Source organism: Mastigoproctus giganteus, chromosome 3, assembly GCF_048544385.1.
Source record: "Mastigoproctus giganteus isolate SK-2022 chromosome 3, ASM4854438v1, whole genome shotgun sequence".
NCBI lineage: Eukaryota > Metazoa > Arthropoda > Arachnida > Uropygi > Thelyphonidae > Mastigoproctus > Mastigoproctus giganteus.
Genome location: NC_143577.1, coordinates 141,746,592 through 141,768,544, shown reverse-complemented (window position 1 = coordinate 141,768,544; position 21,953 = coordinate 141,746,592). Strand labels below are relative to the sequence as shown.

The window sequence follows — 21,953 nt, the reverse complement described above, 5'->3', positions numbered from 1 at the left end:
TGTTAATTTGTATATATCCCATGCATGTTTCTTCTCTGCCATATGCCTCTTCAGTTCATCTGACATCCATTTAGGCCTAAACCTTGAACAATATTTCTTATTTGGTATGTAAAGCCTAGTACCTTCCAAGATAAGTTCTTTGAATGCTTCCCATTTTGCATTTGCTGTTGGTAACATCATCAGTTGGTCCCACTGTATAGAATTTAAATACTGTCTCAGTCCATCGTAGTCACCTTTATGAAAGCAATAACCCTTCCCTTTACCCCTAATGGTAGTTACCTCTTTGAGTAAATCCCACTTCAGCACACTGTGATCACTGCCACCTAGTGGTTCATTTATCTGCAGATTCTTAATGCATGAAGAATCACTGCTGATAATCAAATCAAGAGTATCAAAAACAATCATCCAATAAATCCACAAAAGCCTTGCTAGTGTGTGAATGACCAGCCCCCAAATTCCAGTCACTATCTGGGAAATTAAAATCCACCATTATAAGACTCTCTGATTTACTGGCCCACTCTATTTCCCTGTACAGTTTTTTATTATACTCATCAGAGTCATTAGGCCTATAGCACACTCGTACTCTCAATTTTGATCTCCCAATGCTTATGTCACACCAAACTGACTCGACACTGTATTGTCCAGCGATGTTGACTGGCTTCACTTCCTTGGATTTTATGTATTTCTTAACTAATAGCATAACCCCTCCTCCCTTCCTATCCAGTCTATCCTTTCTGTAGACGTTGTACTCCCCAAATTCCAGTTCTGCATTCCTTATATCTGTGTGACACCAAGTCTCTGATATCCCAACAATATCTGCCTTTGATGTTTTGAGCAATACCTCAAATTCATCCAATTTATTTACTAAACTCCTAGCATTGGTGTACACGCAACTCTCACTAGGTGGTAGATGACTCTCATCAACCGGTGAAATACCACCACTTTGCTTATTGGAGGCTTGAAGTGGTGGAACCCATGTTTAGTCTCTAGAGCTAAGTTCCGGTCAACCCTTCCCTATCTCTTCCATCATGCAGTATGATTGATGACTTTTGAGGTTATGATGAACGTTGTGGCGAGATCCAATATTCCTTACATTTCGAGGGTACAGCTCTAAAACGGTTTTCACAGGCCGGCCGCTAGTTAGTACACCGGACCGAACCTATTGGTAACTCTCTAGGAGGCTTCCGGATCAGCTAGTGTATAATCTTGCTACCTCTACTCTGCCAGATAGTGACTGGAGGGAGTCCGAGTAGTGTGTATGCGGGGAGCATTGTCGAGGCCACGTTATGTCAAGGATCTGGGTATATTCTTCCCACATGTACGCCATATCCAAAAATTTCATTACTTCATACAGCATGTCCCACCCACTTTTTCTTACTATTGAATACACCATGAATTGTCAAACTAATAGAACAAGCTTATCTGCGAAAAGATCTAAACCTCCCAAGGATTTCCTAATTCATTTCACAAATATACGTGGTCTCAATTCTAATCTCAACGATGTCCATTTCCACTTGCAGTCTGCCAAACCCCATGTACTTTTTCTGACAGAATCTCAGTTAGCGGTTGATTCAACTACTGTTCATCTCAGATGCCCAAATTATTCGCTGTATGATTCCTTTCGCCTCAAAGGTGGTACTTGTGCATATGTCCGTTCTGATATTCCCTGTCAGAGACTTGGCAATTTGGAATCTCCTCTCTTTGATCTTCTCTGGCTCAAAATCTCTCTACCTCATTATGTCAAATTCATCTGTTGTCTCTACCGTTCTCCCAACTCCACTAATCACTTGGAGCTCTTTGACTTCCTCTCGTTGCAACTTGACTTTCTCCAGTCCAACTTTCCTAACAGTGAGGTAATTTTCCTTGGTGACTTTAATGTTCACAACTCCAGCTGGCTTCCGTTTTCTAGTCACACCGACCCAGCAGGTCGAGATGCTGAGGCTTTTGCAATTACTAATGACCTAGCACAGATTGTTCATTTACCTACAAGAATACCGGACAATCCTAATCATACAGCCAATACGCTTGATCTTTTTCTCACAAACAACCCTTCTAAGTACACGGTCGAAGTGAGAGGTCCTTTAGGCACTTCAGATCACAACTTGGTGATTGTCTCTTCTCCAATGGAACCTTTATCTCATGGCTATTCCCAACCTCGTGTTGTTTGGCATTACAAGAATGCAAAATGGGATGACCTGCGAGACTTCTTTTCTTCTTTTCCTTGGTCGGATTACTGTTTCAAAACTCCTGATGTCAACGTTTGCTCAGATCGTGTCAGTGAAATTATTCTTGCAGGAATGGAATCCTTTATCCCACACTCCACTTTAAAATCTCGTCCTTTATCTAAACCTTGGTTTTCCAATAAATGTGCTAAGGCTGTTCAAGAGAAGAATGTTGCATATCGTAATTGGCTTGTTTCTAATTCTTCAGTTTCATTTTCTGCCTACACCAAAGCTCGCAACAATTGTAAAGCAGTTATTAATCAGTCCAAACTAGAGTTTGAACAGGCTAAGAGTAGAAAACTTGCTTCTTGCCCTAATGGTAGCCGAGCATTCTGGTCTCTTGCCAAAGCTATTGGCCGCAACTTTTGCCCATCTCTGCTTCCACCTCTGTCCAAACCAGATGGTTCTGTTGTCACTTCAGCCAAGGATAAAGCTGACCTGCTAGCATCCCATTTTTCTTCCAGCTCATGTATTAATGAACTTGGTAAAACACCTCCCACCATTCCCAACACGGTCCATTCAATGCCTCCTGTGGTCTTCCGTCAAAAGGATATCAGAAGGATTTTGATGAATCTTGATGCTAAGAAAGCTCCAGGTCCTGATGGTATTTCTCCACTTGTTCTCAAAATCTGTGCTCCTGAACTTACTCCTATTCTTTGCCGCCTTTTTTCACTTTCTTATTCCAAAGGTGTTTTTCCTTCTGCTTGGAAATTTGCTCATATCCAGCCAGTTCCTAAAAAGGGTGACAAATCCCTCCCATCCAATTATCGTCCCATTGCAATTACTTCTACTCTTTCTAAAGTAATGGAGAAATCAATTAACCGCCAACTCTTAAACTACCTAGAAACCTTCCGTCTGATCAACGATCGCCAGTATGGATTCCGTCGGTGTCGATCCACTGGTGATATTCTGGCTTATGTTACCCATTTATGGACTACTTCAATGGAAAGGTTCGGTGAAACACAAGCAGTTGCTCTTGACATCTCAAAGGCTTTCGATCATGTTTGGCATAAAGGTCTTCTAAACAAGCTTCCATCTTATGGTTTGCCAACTGTTTTTAGTAATTGGTTATCCAGTTTTCTCTCTGATCGCTCACTGAGGGTGATGGTAGATGGCTCTCTGTCTTCTAACTTCTCCACTAATGCCGGTGTCCCCCAAGGTTCAGTTCTTTCTCCCACTCTTTTCCTCTTGTATATCAATGACCTTCTTCCATTGACTGGAAATCCTATCCATAGTTTTGCCGATGATAGCACATTGCATTCAACTTTCCATTTTGAGAAACCTTGCCTTGCTCAATCAGCTTCAACTTCTCGAAAATCTGCTACCAATTCCTTAAATGCCGATCTTCAGGTAATTCTCCAGTGGGGCAAAGACAACTTAGTTGATTTCAACCCTTCTAAAACTCAGTCTTGTCTTATATCTCGCAAAAAGGATTCTTCTGCTCCTATGCTTATCTTTAGTGACACTCCAATTTCTAGGCAAAAGGATATATCTCTTTTGGGGATTACCCTGACTTCTAATCTCTCTTGGCACAAGCACATTACAAATATTGCTTCCTCTGCATCTAAAAAACTTGGTTTTCTCTTTCGCTCTCGGCGTTACTTTTCTTCCAAACAGCTGCTCACTCTGTATAAATCGCAAATCCGCCCTGCCATGGAATATTGTTCCCACATTTGGGGCGGTGCCCCCAAAACCTCTCTCAGGCTTCTTGATTCCATTCAGAAGAGGGCAGTTAGGTTAATTAATGATTCATCTCTAACAGAGTCTCTCCACTCGCTTTCTCATAGACGTACTGTTTCTGCTGCATGCCTCTTCTACAGATATTTCCATGGGCACTGTTCTTCTGAATTGGCTTCTATAATTCCCGCTCTCTCTTTCAAAACAGTCCGAACACGTGCCGCCACCAGCCAACATCCATTTACTGTCCAACTTCAAACCCACAGAACCAACTTTTCATCTTCCTCATTTATTCATTCAACTGCCGTTTTCTGGAACAACCTTCCTTCATACGTATTTCCTGAAAATTACAATCTACAGAAGTTCAAGTCCAATGTCAACAAATATCTTCTTTCATCTTCTCAACCTCCAACCCAAGCACGGTACTAAGTACTATAGGTTCTAATACCTCTCGTGTTTGGGGTTCACATAAAAAAAAAAAAAAAAAAAAAAAAAATACATGCACCTATTTCTATTCTTAGCTGCCCTAACACAACCCATGTGTTTACTTGTACCGCAATGACTCCCAGCAGTCCCTGAAATACCCTGAATCTTGTTTTTCAGGCTTCTGCTCATTCCAATAGAAGCAATGCAAGAATCTCTTTCACCTCTGCCAGTGGCTACTGTTAATCTATCCGTCTTTGTATCCCCCCAAGCTAGCAGTTTTCCGACCCACCTAACACTGCCTCGATAGCATCAGCAAATATTCTTGCACCCTTTCTATTTAAGTGTATCCCATCCCTGTAGAAGCAATCTCTCCTGTTAACAAGTACAGTCCAGGCTGAAAAAAATTCTACCCCTTGAGCCTTGCACAATCTTTCCAGGGCCGAATTGATCGACAAGGCTCTCATCATATACTCCCTCCTATCGTGTCTGGGCAGAATTGCAGACACTTTCAAATTCAACCCTATTTCATGCTTAATCTAGTGCTTTAAAGAAAACTACCAAAGAATGCTGCTAAACAAAATTGTGCTGTGTCTTGAAAACAAAACACAATATGAAATTGATGTGGCAGTATATTTGTGTTTCAGCATAGGATGAGGTTCGTGAAAAGGCGATCTCCAACTGCTGGATTTTGTCGCCTTGATTGATGCAACGAATGAAGATTTGCATGCTTCTTTCTCTTAGATAAATCTGAGTTAATCACAAAGAACTGTCTTTTAATAGTGAATAAATTTTTGATGACTTGCATCATTGCCTAAACTTAGAATGAAATGTGTTTCAAAGACTGACAAAGTGAATGCAGATATCGCATGGTTCGGGTGTGTGTGAATGAAGTGGCACTCATTGCAGACATTATGGAAACTGAAATTTGTAGTGATGAAGAGAAGAAACCTACTGTGATTGAACAAGTTTTACTGAAAGACACTCATCTAAATTAGAAGTTATATAGCCTAACCAAAAGTGAATGAATCACTATCATAAATATAACTTCTTTAGCTTGATTCTTTATCTGAATGTTATACTATACTGAGATTCCCATATCTGCAATCTCTTGACAGGCCTTGATGTTCTTTTTGGCTGTTTGTTTCTGTGACAGTCTTTTTATTATTTATAGGTCTAATGTTTTAACCCTTACATTTTTGAGGTTTTGCCTTAGCAATTTTGTGACTTCCATTCATATGGCATGACTGATTCTAAATTTACCTGTTATTTTTAATTGAAACTAAAACATACCTCATACTAGAACAATAAAACAAATAGCTGAAAATAGTTGGAATGCTTTGTTTGGGGAAGTTTTCCTACAAATTGTATAGTATGTACTACTTGTGGCATGTTTGTACACCTTCTGTAGCAAGACAAAAATCAGAGTGGGAGGAAATTAAGTGAAAATTCAACATTCTGATGTGCAAATATGAGAATTGAAGAAAAGCACTGATGCCTTCAGAGGACTTAAATAACACAGTGGAATCACCATCTGAAAGAGGCAAAATTTAATGATGTTCTAGAATAGCAGTTCTCACAAGAAATATTTTTGTGGCCACAGATGTGCCCACCAAAACTTACTGGTGGACAGTTATTCAGATTTCTATAAATTTACTATAAATTAACTTATAGTTATTTTTAAATTGAATTATTTTGATGATAAACTTGTGTAATGGATAATTGATATTAATCCAAAAACTTAACAAAAATTATAGCAAAAGCAATCATTTATATCCTATAGTACATACTTTTCAAGCAATAATATATAATTCAATTACAATTACAATATATATTGTAATATATAATGTAATGTAAGAGATTCTTGCACTGCTTCTATTGGAATGAGCAGAAGCCTGAAAAACAAGATGCAGGATATTTCAGAGACTGCTGGAAGTCATTGCGGTACAAGTAAACACATGGGTTGTGTTAGGGTAGCTAAGAATAGAAACAGGTGCATGTATACTTGCAATTACACCTATGCTAGGAGTTTAGTAAATAAATTTGATGAATTTGAGGTATTGCTCAAAACATCAAAGGCAGATATTGTTGGGATATCAGAGACGTGGTGTCACACAGATATAAGGAATGCAGAACTGGAATTTGGGGAGTACAACGTCTACAGAAAGGATAGACAGGACAAGTGGGGAGGAGGGGTTATGCTATTAGTTAAAAAACACATAAAATCCAAGGAAGTGAAGCCAGTCGACATTGATGGACAGGGCAGTGTCGAGTCAGTTTGGTGTGACATAAGCATAGGTAAATCAAAATTGAGAGTAGGAGTGTGCTACAGGCCTAATGACTCTGATGAGTATAATAAGATACTGTACAGGGAAGTAGAATGGGCCAGTAAATCAGAGAGTCTTACAGTGGGGGATTTTAATTTCCCAGATAGTGACTGTAATTTGTGGGTTGGTCACTCACACATTAGCAAGGCTTTTGTGGATTTATTGGATGATTGTTTTCTACACCAGCATGTTCGGGAGGCAACTAGAGGGAGTAATACTCTTGATCTGATTATCAGTAGTGATTCTTCATGCATTAAGAATCTGCAGATAAAGGAACCACTAGGTGGCAGTGAACACAGTGTCCTGAAGTGGGATTTACTCAAGGAGGTAACTACCATCAGGAGTAAAGGGAAGGGTTTTTGCTTTCGTAAAGGCATTAGCATTAGCATTAGCATTAGTAGAGGCATTTGATGCAAGAAAGCAAGCTTATGCAGCATCAGCCAAAAAAAAAAAAAAAAAAAAAAAAAAAAAAAAAGTAACATAAATAAATAAAAATAACCGCTTCCACTTCACCCCTCTGTTCGTTCGAAATACCTGTCCAGCTGAGCCTTAAACTTATTTAGGCTATCAACTTCCACGACAAGGGATGGAAGTCTGTTCCACCCACCAACCACCCGCTGGCTAAAGGCAAATTTCCGCACATCTATCCTACATCTGTCTTTCCTCAATTTGAATTTATGCCCTCTCAGGTGATTTTTCTGAGCTAGAGGAAGAATCCCATCAGCATTGAGCATGCTCAAACCATTCAAGGCTTTGTACACCTCTATCAGATCATCCCGCTGGTGCCTAGTTTCCAGACACTGTAATTTGCAAAACTTAAGCCTTTCTTCGTAAGAGAACCCCTTTGTCCCATTCACCAATCTAGTTGCCCTTCTCTGTACTCGTTCCAGCAGCTCTACATCCTTCCTGAAATGAGGCCTCCAGGCCTGTATACAGTACTCTAGGTGTGGCCTGACCATTGCCTTATACAAGGGAATAATCACCTCCTTATCCCTGCTAGAAAAATTCCTATATATCATTGACAATACACCATGAGCTACTCTTGCAGCTCGTCTGCACTGCTCAGAGAACTTCATATCTGCCTGCACCACCACCCCCAGGTCCCTTTCATTCTCTACCACTGTCAGTGTAGTACCACAGAGTTGATACGTTGCTCTGGGGTTGCTGTTTCCCATATGTAGTACTTTACATTTGTCAATGTTAAACTTCATTTGCCACCTCGAAGCCCATCTGCTCAACCTTTCCAAATCCTGTTGCAGCAGCATAGTGTCAGTAGTGTCCTTGACAACCCTGCCAACCTTCGTATCGTCTGCAAACTTGGACATTAAGCCTGATATACCATCATCAATATCATTTATAAATACAGAAAACAATAAAGGCCCCAATACTGAACCCTGAGGGACTCCACTAATAACATTAGTCCACGATGAGCAGTGTCCATTGATTACCACTCTCTGTCTTCTCCCCCTCAACCACCCCTTTATCCATGGCAGCAACTTGCCTCCAATGCCACACTGCTCCAATTTGTGCAGCAGTCTTCCATGTGCAACAGTATCAAAAGCCTTTCTAAGATCCAAGTATATAATATCAAAGTTATTCCCTGCATCCAGTTCTTTTGTGACTGCATCATAGTATCCAATCAAATTGGTCAGGCAAGACTTCCCCTTAACAAAACCATGCTGTGTCCTAGCTATAACTGAAGTCTTGTCTAGATGATCCTGCAGTGCTTCTTTCACCAGTGCCTCCATTAATTTTCCGGGAACAGAAGTTAAACTCACAGGTCTATAATTACTTGTATCAGCCTTTGATCCCCCTTTGTGAATTGGGGTCACATTTGCACATCTCCAGTCAATGGGTACCTCCCCTGAGTCCAAGGAAGCTCTCATAATTATGGCTAAGGGTTTGCTTACCTCCTTTGCTGCCTCCTTTAATATAACTGGATAGATCCCATCCACCCCAGGTGCCTTTCTTGTGTTTATCTTCAACAATTTCTCCTCCACTTTGCTCTCAGTTATTACAAGATTCTCTAGCTTACTGCTAGAGTTGAATACACCTCTGGCATTCCCCTCGCTGAATAACTCCTCATGTGTGAATGTCGATGCAAAATATTCATTTAGTTTTTTAGCTACCCGAGCAGGGTCATCAACAGTTGACCCATCGATCTCAAGTGGACCAATCTGATTCATCCCCTTCCTTGTAGAGTTTACATAAGTAAAGAACTCTTTGCTGTTTTTCTTCGCATCCCTTGCCAAGGATCTCTCGTAATCTGCCTTCGCCTGCCTAACCTCCTTTGTAACTTGGTTACAGATCAACTTGTATCTATCATAGGCGTCCGTGTCACGTGTTAATTTGTATGTATCCCATGCATTTTTCTTCTCTGCCATATGCCTCATTAGTTCATCTGACAACCATTTAGGCCTAAACCTTGAACAATATTTCTTAGTTGGTATGTAAAGCCTAGTAGCTTCCACGATAAGTTCTTTGAATGCTTCCCATTTTGAATTTGCTGTTGGCAATATCATCAGTTGATCCCACTGTATAGAATTTAAATACTGTCTCAGTCCATTGTAGTCGCCTTTACGAAAGCAATACCCCTTCCCTTTACCCCTAATGGTAGTTACCTCTTTGAGTAACTCCCACTTCAGCACACTGTGATCACTGCCACCAAGTGGTTCATTTATCTGCAGATTCTTAATGCATGAAGAATCACTACTGATAATCAAATCAAGAGTATTACTCCCTCTAGTTGCCTCCCGAACATGCTGATGTAGAAAACAATCATCCAATAAATCCATAAAAGCCTTGCTACTGTGTGAGTGACCAGCCCCCAAATTCCAGTCAATATCTGGGAAATTAAAATCCCCCATTATAAGACTCTCTGATTTACTGGCCCACTCTATTTCTCCGAACAGTTTCTTATTATACTCATCAGAGTCATTAGGCCTATAGCACACTCCTACTCTCAATTTTGATCTCCCAATGCTTATGTCACACCAAACTGACTCGACACTGCACTGTCCAGCGATGTCGACTGGCTTCACTTCCTTGGATTTTATGTGTTTTTTAACTAATAGCATAACCCCTCCTCCCTTCCTATCCTGTCTATCCTTTCTGTAGACATTGTACTCCCCAAATTCCAGTTCTGCATTTCTTATATCTGTGTGACACCACGTCTCTGAAATCCCCACAATATCTGCCTTTGATGTTTTGAGCAATACCTCAAATTCATCAAATTTATTTACTAAACTCCTAGCATTGGTGTACACACAAGTATACATGCACCTGTTCTTTTTCTTGGCGACCATGATGGTCTGAGACAGTATTTAAATTCTATACAGTGGGACCAACTGATGATGTTACCAACAGCAAATTCAAAATGGGAAGCATTCAAGGAACTAATCTTGGAAGCTACCAGGCTTTACATACCAACCAAGAAATATTGTTCAAGGTTCAGGCCTAAATGGTTGTCAGATGAACTAATGAGACATATGGCAGAAAAGAAAAATGCATGGGATACATACAAATTAATGGGTGACATGGAAGCCTATGATAGATATGTTGGTCTGTAACCAAGTCACAAAGGAGATTAGGCAAGCAAAGGCAGATTATGAGAAATCCTTGGTAAAGGATGCAAAGAAAAACAGAAAAGAGTTCTTTACCTATTTAAACTCAAGAAGGAAAGGGATGAATCAGATTGGTCCACTGGATGTTGATGGTTCAACAGTTGAGGATCCTGCTCAGGTGGCTAACTATCTAAACAAGTATTTTGCATCTACATTCACACATGAGGAGTTATTCAGGAAGGGGAATGTCGTAGGTGAAGTAAACATTGGCAGTGAGCTAGATGATTTTCTAATAACTGTGAGGAAAGTGGAGGAGAAATTGTTGAGGATAAACATAAAAAAGGCACCCGGGGTGGATGGGATCTATCCAGTTATATTAAAGGAGACAGCAAAGGAAGTAAGCAAACCCCTAGCCATAATTATGAGAGCTTCTTTGGACTCAGGGGAGGTATCCATAGACTGGAGATGTGCAAATGTAACCCCAATTCACAAAGGAGGATCAAAGGCTGACACAAGTAATTATAGACCTGTTAGTTTAACTTCGGTTCCAGGAAAATTAATGGAGGCACTGGTTAAAGAAGCACTGCAGGATCATCTAGACAAGAATTCAGTTATATCTCAGACACAGCATGGTTTTGTTAAAGGCAGGTCTTGTCTGACCAATTTGATTGGATACTATGATGTAGTCACAAAAGAACTGGATGCAGGGAATAACTTTGATATTATATATTTAGATCTTAGAAAGGCTTTTGATACTGTTGCGCATGGCAGACTGCTGCACAAATTGGAGCAGTGTGGCATTGGTGGCAAATTGCTGCTATGGATAAAGGGATGGTTGAGTGGCAGAAGACAGAGAGTGGTAATCAATGGACACTGCTCAATGTGGACTAATGTTATTAGTGGAGTTCCTCAGGGTTCAGTGTTGGGTCTATTGTTGTTTTCTGTATTTATAAATGATATTGATGATGGTATAACAAGCTTAATGTCCAAGTTTGCAGACAATACAAAGGTTGGCAGGGTTGTTAAGGACACTACTGATGCTATTCTGCTGCAACAGGATCTGGAAAGGTTGAGCAGATGGGCTGAGAGGTGGCAAATGAAGTTTAACATTGACAAATGTAGAGTACTACATATGGGAAACAGTAACCCCCGATCAACGTATCAACTCTGTGGCTACGCTGACAGTGGTAGAGAATGAAAAGGACCTGGGGATAATTGTGCAGGCAGATATGAAGTTCTCTGAGCAGTGCAGAAGAGTAGCTCATGGTGTCTTGTCAATGATATACAGGAATTTTTCTAGCAGGGATAGGGATGTGATTATTCCCTTGTATAAGGCATTGGTCCGGCCACACCTTGAGTACTATATACAGGTCTGGAGGCCTCATTTCAAGAAGGATGTAGAGCTGCTGGAACGAGTACAGAGAAGGGCAACAAGATTAGTGAATGGAACAAAGCGTTGCTCTTACGAAGAAAGGCTTAAGTTTTGCAAATTACAGCGTCTGGAGACTAGGCATCGGCGAGGTGATCTGATAGAGGTGTATAAGGCTTTGAATGGCTTGAGCATGGTCAAAGCCGATGGGATTCTTCCTCTTGCTCAGAATAATCACCTGAGAGGGCATAAATTCAAATTGAGCAAGGACGGATGTCGGGTAGATGTGCGGAAATTTGCCTTTAGCCAGCGGGCAGTTGGTTTGTGGAATAGACTTCCATCACTTGTTGTTGAAGTGGATAGCCTAAACAAATTTAAGGCTCAGCTGGACAGGTATTTCGAACGAACGGAGGGGTGAAATGGGAGTAGTGGTTGTGGTTTTTTTTTTTTTTTTAGCTGATGCTGAATAAGCTTGCTTTTTTGCATCATATGCCTCTACTAATGCTAATGCTATTTCCCAGCCATTTGAATTGTGTTGTAATTTAAATTTTGTAAAATTATTCAAAAAGGGGTTTCAGAAAATAAGTGAATGTTTTGTAATGCAGCTGTAATATTTTTCACATTTATATTTCTTATTTAATAAGTACAAAATAAGCAAAGAATTTAAACACAATTGAAAATACCTAAAAATCACAATGGTTAATCATTCAAGAAATACCACATGAAAAAGCGTATGTTTTTTTACAATAACTTGTTAAAAAAGAAAATCAGGTGCAATTCTCTTCCTGACGAAGACATTGCTGACTGAAGGTTTTGATTGTAATTTTATTTTGGAATTTGTTTTTTATGAAATTGAAGTGTGCTAAATGATCTTTCAAATATAATGTTGGAAATACACTTATAGTTAATATGGAAATAAGAGGAACTTCTTTATAGTGCTCTGAGTATAGATCACACCAAAAACATTCTGCTATGGTATTTTTACCATGGAGAAAAGTATATATTTGCTCATCCCTGTGAAGTTCCATTGGTGCAAACTTTGTTTTGCTCCAATTGGTGGCACTTCCGTAGCCAGGTGGGCTGGAGCAGCAGTGCATAGCACACGTTTCTTGATTAGACCGGGCTTCGAGCCCGTGACCACCAAATACGGAGGATGTGGAAAGGTCAGGGAATGACCATCGCATATCCCCGGAGCAATATGGCCTTACTTGCTAATGCTCCTAAAAACCAAATAACAAACAAACAGCTCCAATTGGTTGCTGTTCCATGAAAGGATGAAAGTCTGTTCTGCATTTCTAGGAAATTATTGTTATTGATCTCTTAAAATGGCGACTATATAAGCAATATGGTATTTGTAAAAAACTCAACACTTGAAATTTACCTTCCAGTTCATCACAGTGTTTCAAGATGCATTATTATTTTATATTTTATTTCAGTCTTAGTGGCTAACATTTTTTTAAGCATTAATGAGAGAAACTCATTAATGCTTAAAAAAATGTAGAGATTATCATCCATTATTAGTTGAGTGACTGTCAACAGTAGTATTTTTGAATCACTTGATTATCAGAAATGTGTTAATAATTGTTAAATTTCTATTTTTCTGAATTTAGCGATTTATAAAACTAAGCTTTGGTAAAAATTCTTTTAAAAAGGATGCATTACCATTAGTATTAGTAGAATCATACGATGCAAGAAAGCAAGCTTATGCAGCATCAGCCAAAAAAAAAAAAAACCCTCCCATTTCATCCCTCCATTCATTCCAAATGCCTGTCCAGCTCAGCCTTAAATTTATTTAGGCTATCAACTTCCACAACAAAAAATGGAAGTCTGTTCCACCAGTCAACTGCCCACTGGCTAAAGGCAGATTTCTGCATATCTATTCTACAACTCTCTTTCCTCAATTTGAATCTGTGCCTCCTCAGATTCTTAATCTGAGCAAGAGGAAGAATGCCATCAGCATTCAGCTTGCTCAGGCCATTCAAGCCTTATACACCTCAATCAGATCAACTTGCAGGTGCCTACTGTCCAGGTGCTGCAGTTTGCAGAACTTAAGCATTTCTTGGTAAGAGCACCCCTTTGTTCCCCTCACCAATCTTGTTGCCCTTCTTTGTACTCGTTCTAGCAACTCTATATACCTCCTAAAATGAGGCCTCCAGACCTGTACATACTATAGGCATGGCCTTGTTGCTTTGTATAACGGGATAACCACCGCCCTGTCCCTGCTAGAAAAATTCCTATATATCATTGATATATGACTCCACGACCTGCCCTAGCAGCCTGTCTGCACTGCTCAGCATACTTCATATTTGACTGCACAATTACCCCCAGGTCTTTTTCACTTTCCACTTCCCTGAGTGTAGTATCAAACAGTTGGTATGTTTCTCTTCAGTTATTGCTACCCATATGCAGTACTTTGCATTTGTCAATGTTAAACTTCTCAGCCCATTTGCCCAACTTATCTAGATCCAGTTGGAGTGGCATACTGTCTTTCTCCCTTTTACTCGTTAACGACCCTACCAACCTTTGTATCCTCTGCAAACTTGGACATTAAACCTGATGTACCTTCATATCATTGATAAATATACAAAACAGCAATGGGCCCAACACTGAACCCTGGGGAACTCCACTAATAACATTTTTCCACAAGAGCAGTGTCCATTGATTACCTCTCTCTGTCGTCTCCAACTCAAACATCCCTTTATCCATTGTAGCAACGTACCCTTAATGACATACCTCTCCAATTTAAGCAACAGTAACAAAAGCTTTCCTGAAATCCAAGTATATGATATCAAATTATTTTTGGCATTCAGTTCCTTTGTGACCACATCATAGTATCCAATCAAATTGTTCAAACAGACCTCCCTTTATATAAGTCTACTGAAGTCTTGTCTAGATGATCCTGTAATGCTTCTTTAACCAGTGATTCCATTACTTTCCCTGGGACACAGGTTAAACTAACAGGTCTTTTACTTTTATCACCTTTTGAACCCCCTTTGTGAATTGGTAATACATTTGCACACCTCCAGTCCATGGGAACCACCCCTGAGTCCAAGGAATCTGTCATAATTATGGCTAAGTGTTTGCTTACTTCCTTTGCTGCCTCCTTTAATATAACTGGAGAGATCCTGTCCACCCCAGGTGCCTTCCTTATGTTTAACTTCAACAATTTCTGCTCCACTTTTCTCTCAGTTATTACAAAATCACTTAGCCCCCTGTTAGTAATTGATAAACTTCTGGCACTCCTCTCATTGAATAACTCTTCATATGTGAATGTAGATAAAAAATACTCATTCAGTTTGTCAGCTACCTGAGCATGATCATCAATAGTCAACCCATCTATGTTAACTGGTCCAATCTGATTCATCCCTTTCGTTCTAGAGTTAACATAAGTAAAGAATTCTTTGCTGTTTTTCTTTGCATCCTTTGTCAAAGATTTCTGGTAAGCTGCCTTCATCTGCCTGACCTCTTTGTGACTTGATTACAGATTAGTTTATACCTGCCATTGGCTTCTGTGACACTTGATACTTTATATGCATTCCATACATTCTTCTTCTCTGCCATGAGCCTCATTAATTCATCTAACATCCATTTAGGCCTAAACCTTGAACAGTATTTCTTAGTTGGAATGAAAAGCCTAGTAGACTCCAAAATTAAGTCCCTGAAAGCTTCCCATTTAGAATTCAACATTGGTAACATCATCAGTTGATCTCACTGTACAGAATTTAAAAACTGTCTGAGACCTCTGTTGTCACCTTTACAAAAGCAAAAGCCCTTCCCTTTAGCCTTGATGGTAGTTACAGCTTTAAGTAATTCTGACATCAGTACATTGTGATCACTGTCACCCAGTGGTTCCTTTACCTACAGATTCTTAACGCATGAATAATCACTGCTGATAATCAGATCAAGAGTATTACTCCCTCTGGTTGCTTCTCAAACGTATTGCTGTAGAAAACAGTCATCCAATAAATCCACAAAAGTCTTGCTAGTGTGCGAGTGACCAACCCACAAATTCCAGTCAACATCTGGAAAGTTAAAATCTCCCATTATAAGACATTCTGATTTACTGGCCCACTATTTCTCTGCACAATTGCTCATTTTACTCTTCATATTCATTAGCCTTATAACACACACCTACTCTCATTTTCCCTTTCCCAGTGCTTATTTCACACCAAACAGACCCAACACTTCATTGTCCACCAACATCAATTGGATGCATTTCCTTAGATTTTGTTTCTTAACTAACAGCATAACACCTCCTCCCTTCCTGTCCTGTCTATCCTTCCTGTACACATTGTACTCCCCAAATTCCAATTCTGCACTGCTTGTATCTGTATGACACCACATCTCTGATATCCCAACAGTATCTGCCTTTGATGTCTTGACTAGCACTTCAAGCTCATCAAATTTATTAACTATACTCCTAGCATTGGTGTACATGCAAGTATACATGCACCTCTTCCTACTCTTAGTTACCCTAACACAGCCCATGTATTTACTTGTTCCACTATGACTCTCAGCAGTCCTGCATTCTATTAGAATGAGCTACTGCTCATTCTAATAGAATCAGTGCAAGAATCACTTTTCCCTCTGCCTGGTGCCAATGTTAACCTTTTAGTCTGTGTATCCCCCCCTTGCAATCAAGGGGAATGAACTGAAAGAAGCTGAAACCAGATCAAGGCCTCACAACACTCGTGACCTGTTAGTCCCGTATACAGACTACAGGCAGGCGACGAACCTTACACTACTCTCCCCCAATGGCAACAATCTTGGCATGGGCAAGCTATATTAGATAAAGTCTAATCTGACAACTGCAGGAACTGCAGAGAGGAAGTTGTTCTAGCTCACCTCCGCATAGAACACATAATCTTTTCTGCTGAGGGCAGATGACTGTTTGATGTGTGAGAATTGTGGCACTGTTTTAACCATTCATCATATTTTAATTGGTAACATCATCATACGAGCGCGTGTTATATTTTAATCTTTTGGTCGTCTGGCTGAGCCTTATACACTGAGATTTTATCTGATAATGACCACTTTCCTTCTGTGTTTAGTTATTTAAAATCATTTAACCCTTGTACTCGTATTTAAAATTTACCTTTTTATTGTTATATTTTAAATATTTTTATGCCTTAATTATCATATATATACTTTGACATACCGACCTAATTCTTTAAGTCACTAAAATTTTAATTGTGTAATTTTATGACCTGGTTTGGTGCATTATAGCCTCAGTTGCCAATGCATCAATAAAACCCAAAGTAAACAAAACCAAACCATACAGATGTAACAGACCATTATACGATCTGAAGTGTCTCTCTCTCTGTCTCTCTCTCTCTCTCTCCATATCATAGGCACAGCGAAAGACATTGAGTGGCTTTTGTAATTTAGCCAGCTGTGGAAATTAGAAGTATGGGGTGCCCGCCTTTTTTCTTGGTTCCCATCCTTAGAGTCAAAATAACAGCTGTATGCTTTTTTTCTTATCAGAGTAATGACACACTTCTGTAATACAAATGTTCCTTCATCTCCACAAACATAATAAATCTGCACTATTTACACATTTACACGGCATGATAAATTTTAAGTTTTTGTTTAGTCAAAAACAACAAGTGTAGCACAGACAGATGCCTTGTCAGTCTGACTGAAGCATCTAGTGTGTCAGTCAGTCTGAGCTAGGAAATAGTGGCTCAACACTGATGGCTGGAGTATTGCAAAAAAAAACTGTACATTAATGCCAAATTTTCTCAAAAATCAAGCAAAATCGTAATGAAAGTGACATGTATAATATCCTAAAAACTAGAGCTAATAATCCATTTTAACTTTTTTATTTGTATTTAGCACATTAATATTAGTTGAAATTGACTTATTTTATTACCAAAACATCATTGCTGTTGACCAGTGTTAACAGGGGGACAGAAAGACTGCCCTAATTATAAACTAGTCTGACCAGTAAGGTGAGCCAAGCATGAGTTATTTTGTGAAAAGTCTTTTAAAAGAAAAGCAGCAAAAATAGCAAGTATAAAAGTGTCAAAGTAGCTAAAGTAGTAGAATGCAGCGAAATATAGAAAAAAATTCTTTGCTTATAGTAACACTAGAAGGAAGGGAATGAATTATATTGGTCCACTAGGCGACATAACCGTTAATGATCCTGTTCGAGTGGCAGATAAACAATAAATACAGTGCAACTTCAATATCACATGCTTCTTCATACCGCTGTTTCAGATATATACCATGGGTATCATCATGTCCCCTAAAATGAATGATGAGAAAAAAAGTAGCGTTCAAAGAACTAGCAGTATCATAATGAAAACTAGAAAAGGTTACTATACATATTTGTATCTAATGTACATCCTACTACTGTATTTCCAGGAGGGGAAGTTAGCTAAAAATTTGCTGTATATTTGCTTTGATATAGTCAGTATTCAGTTGCAGAGTCACTTTTGTAAACAACAGATCTCATCAGAGACTACTGTAGCTACTCAAGTTTTTTCCCCTCAACTAGAGATGCAACAAAAGAGTATATCAGCAGAACACACTAATAAGAACAGCTACCTCTGGAGAGGAATTCGCCTAGTATTCATCAGTTGCATTACATTAGTTACAAAGTAAATTTTTGTAAACAACAGCACATAAAATCCTTTCTTGAACTTGAAGTTTTATTTAGGATAGCAAAAACTGCTAAGGGCTGAACTACACAAAAAATATACATGAACTGACAAGTGGTTTATGGAAAAATTACATGACTTCATTTCAACACTGTGATAAGCTGGACAGCTTGGTTTTGATTTAGTTTGCTGAAAACTCTGTAAATTCTAGGACATCAGAAATAAATACACAACAAATTACAAAATCAGTAGGACTGAAGCAATGGCCACCAAAAGAAAAAATTATACAGTTGAAGAAAAATTGAAGATTATAGAAAGAGATAAGTGGCAAAATATTTCGAAATTATGAAATTCTAGATGGAATGAACTTTGGAGGAAAGAGGAAGAAAAATTGCATTAATTTTTAGAGTCTATGGAAGATGAAGTGGGCCTCCAACAAAAGAAAACTAGACTTTGTGAAAACAGTGATGTGGATGTTAGTTTCCACAGGAGCGTAGTGAAGGAGTACTGATAAATTGGGTAATTTTGAAAGTGAATGTACACCTTAAATTTCATAAGCTACTTGGTGGAGATGGATTTTTTAATGAAAATCCCAAACGAGAGGTATTAGAACCTATAGTACCATCTATGGGCTGGAGGCTAAGAAGATGAAAGAAGGTACTTGTTGACATTAGACTTGAATTTCTGTAGCTTGATATTTTCAGGAAATACATATAAAGGATGGTTGTTCCAGAAAATGGAAGTTGAAGGAATATATGAGGAAGAAGAAAAGTTGGTTCTGTGAACTTGGAGTTGTACAGTAAAAGGATATTGACTGGTTGCAGTATTCAGATTGTTTTGGAAGGAGAGTGAGTGGGAATTATAGCATTAGCATTAGTAGAGGCGTATGATGCAAGAAAGCAAGCTTATATATAGCATCAGCCAAAAAAAAAAATAATAAAATAAAATAAACCTTCCCATTTCAGACATCCATTCACTCCAAATGTTTGTCTAGTTCTGCCTTGAACTTATTTAAGTTGCTGACCTGCACTACAACAGATCGAAGTTTATTCCAACAATCAACCACCCTCTGGCTAAAGGTGAATTTCTGCACATCTATTCTACAATTGTCTTTCCTCAGTTTGAATTTGTCCCCTCAGGTGAGTAATCTGAGCAAGAGGAAGAATCCTGTTAGCCTTATATGCCTCAATTAGATCACCTTGGAGGTGCCTGGTCTCCAGAAGCTGCAATTTGCAGAACTTAAGTCTTTCTTGGTAACGCTAACCCTTTGTTCCACTCACCAATCTCGTTGCCCTTCTCTGTACTCCTTCCAGCAGCTCTACATCATTCCGAAAATGAGACCTCCAGACCATTAGTACTCAAGATGTGGCCTGACCATTGTCTTATACAAGGGGACAATTGCCCTCTTCCCTGCTAGAAAACTTCCTGTATATCATTGACAAGAAACCATGAGCTACTCTTGCATCCTGTCTGCACTGCTCAGAAAACTTCGTATCTGACTGCACAGTTATCCCCAGGTCTTTTTCATTCTCCATTACCCTGAGTGTAGTACCACCCAGTTGATACGTTACTCTGGGGATACTGCTACCCACTGCTATCCCTGTCAGTGTTCATATTGTCTGCAAACTTAGACATTAACCCTGATATACCTTCCTTCATCAATATCATTGATAAATACCGAAAACAACAATGGGCCCAACACTGAACCCTGGGGGACTCCACTAATAACATTAGTCCAAGAAGAACAGTGTCCATTGATAACCACTCTGTCTTGTCCCACTCAACCATCCTTTTATCCGTTGTAGCAACTTGCCCAATTTGTACAGTAGTCTCCCATGTACCACAGTATCAAACGCTTTCCTAAAATCCAAGTATATGATATCAAAATTATTTTTTGCATCCAGTTCCTTTGTGACCACATCATAGTATCCAATCAAATTTGTCTGACAAAACTTCCCTTAACAAACCTATGCTGTGTGTGTCTGAACTGTAACTGCAGTCTCGTCTAGATGATCCTGCATCGCTTCCTTAACCAGTGACTCCATTATTTTCCCTGGAACAGGTCTCTACTCATGTCACCCCTTTGTGAACTGGTGACACATTTGCACATTTCCAGTCCATGGGGACCTCCCCTGAATCCAAGTAAGCTTTCATAATTGTGGCTAAGGGTTTGCTTACTTCCTTTGCTATTTTCTTTATTATAAATGGATAGATCCCATCCACCCCAGGTTCCTTTCTTATGTTCAATTTTAACAATTTCTACTCCACTTTGCTCTCAGTTATTACAAAATCATTTAGCTCCCTGCCAGAGTTTGATAAGCTTCTGGCCTCCACTTTCCTACAGACCTCCTCATGTGCGAATGTAGATGCAAAAGCCCTTTTATTTTAATATAAAAATTATACAATTTATTTTGGCAAAAACAGTTATCTGAACCATTAGTACATTATTTATATTGTATTTGTTGCCGTGAACAAACACTGGATTTTTCTATTTCTGAATCACTAAGCACTTTCATTTTCTTTTAGGTACGAATGTTAAAACAAAGGATAGCGATGCTTGAAGGAGAAGGAAGTCAACACATGATGCAAGCGCCAAGTGAAGATATGTCATTATAGCATATCATCGTCATTGACTTTATTTAACTTAAGTATCTGTGAAAAGGACATATTACTATCTCTGCTTGTGTGCAATAAAGACTTTTTTTTTTTTTTTTTGTAATTTCATGTTTTATGATCGACACAATTTTTTTTTTTCGTTATATATATAATTCAAGGCCAGTGATTAAAAAAAAAAAAAAAAGCAGCTAATTACTTTTCTCATGCAAAAGTCAGTGTTTGGTGTCTGCTTATTTTTTAAGCCTTGAGTGAGAAACTTAGCTTGTGAGAAACCTATCATTTAAGGCCCTCTGACAGTAGGGAAAACTAAATTTGCAGATACTTTGCTTGTTCATGCTTCAGTCACTCTCAAACAGCTGTCTCAACCAAACAAAATTTATGAGAGAGAAGAAGAGAAGCTATTGAAATATTTGAACAAACATGGTATGTGTGTATATGTATGTATATGTATGTATGTATATGTATAAAATATAAGGGAAGTGGAAAGAATAGAATTTAAGTGACCTCCTTTTTCTTGTAGAAAATATAACTGGAAGAAAACTTTCTGTAATTTGTTTAACACATCAGTTTCTTAGGCTGTTGTGAATGTAAATCTCAGTTTATTTTTACTGAACCCATCAAAATTTAATCTCCTAAAATTTGCATTTTTTTTAAATTTTGCTTAATGCATTTCATATGTGAATAATTTATTTAACATGAGTTTAATTTTGTTAAATTGTACATTTCATGTGGAAAAATAAGTTATTTTCAGCTTCACTTCAAATCTGGCCTAATACTGTAATGCATTTTTAACAAAATGCTAAAACTGCTGAGATGGTTAAATCCTTTCTTATCCATCCTTGTAAAAAACATTCCATTTATATTCTTTCAAAATGTACTCATTTTCTTTTCTTTAAAAAAAGATATTTAAAATTCCACTCTTGGTGAGCAAGCATTTATTTAATCCATAAAAAATTATAGGTATAATAGGTTATTAAAAAATATGGCAAATATGATATTGTATTTTTTTTTTTTTAATTACTGCAGGTGAATTGAGTATTTCATAGCAGAATCACTGCTAGAAATCAAGAGGAGATTGTCAAACCCGTTAGTTATATATGGGACCCAACTTGGTTGTTGGGTTTGAAACCCACCTGTTCTGTGTTGAATTACTA

General features: G+C 38.6%; 1 protein-coding gene across 3 annotated transcripts in view; it reads left to right on the top strand.

The window, feature by feature from the left end:
• LOC150088294 (colorectal mutant cancer protein) overlaps positions 1–20,842 on the top strand; it is a 498,699-nt gene extending 477,857 nt beyond the window's left edge. For all 3 annotated transcript variants that reach the window (XM_090369448.1, XM_090369449.1, XM_090369450.1), the window contains one exon: positions 20,710–20,842. In XM_090369448.1, the coding sequence (XP_090225574.1) occupies positions 20,710–20,799 (90 nt within the window). In that variant the 3' untranslated portion in view covers positions 20,800–20,842. The remainder of the gene's footprint in view (positions 1–20,709) is intronic.
• The last annotated feature ends 1,111 nt before the right edge of the window (positions 20,843–21,953 follow it).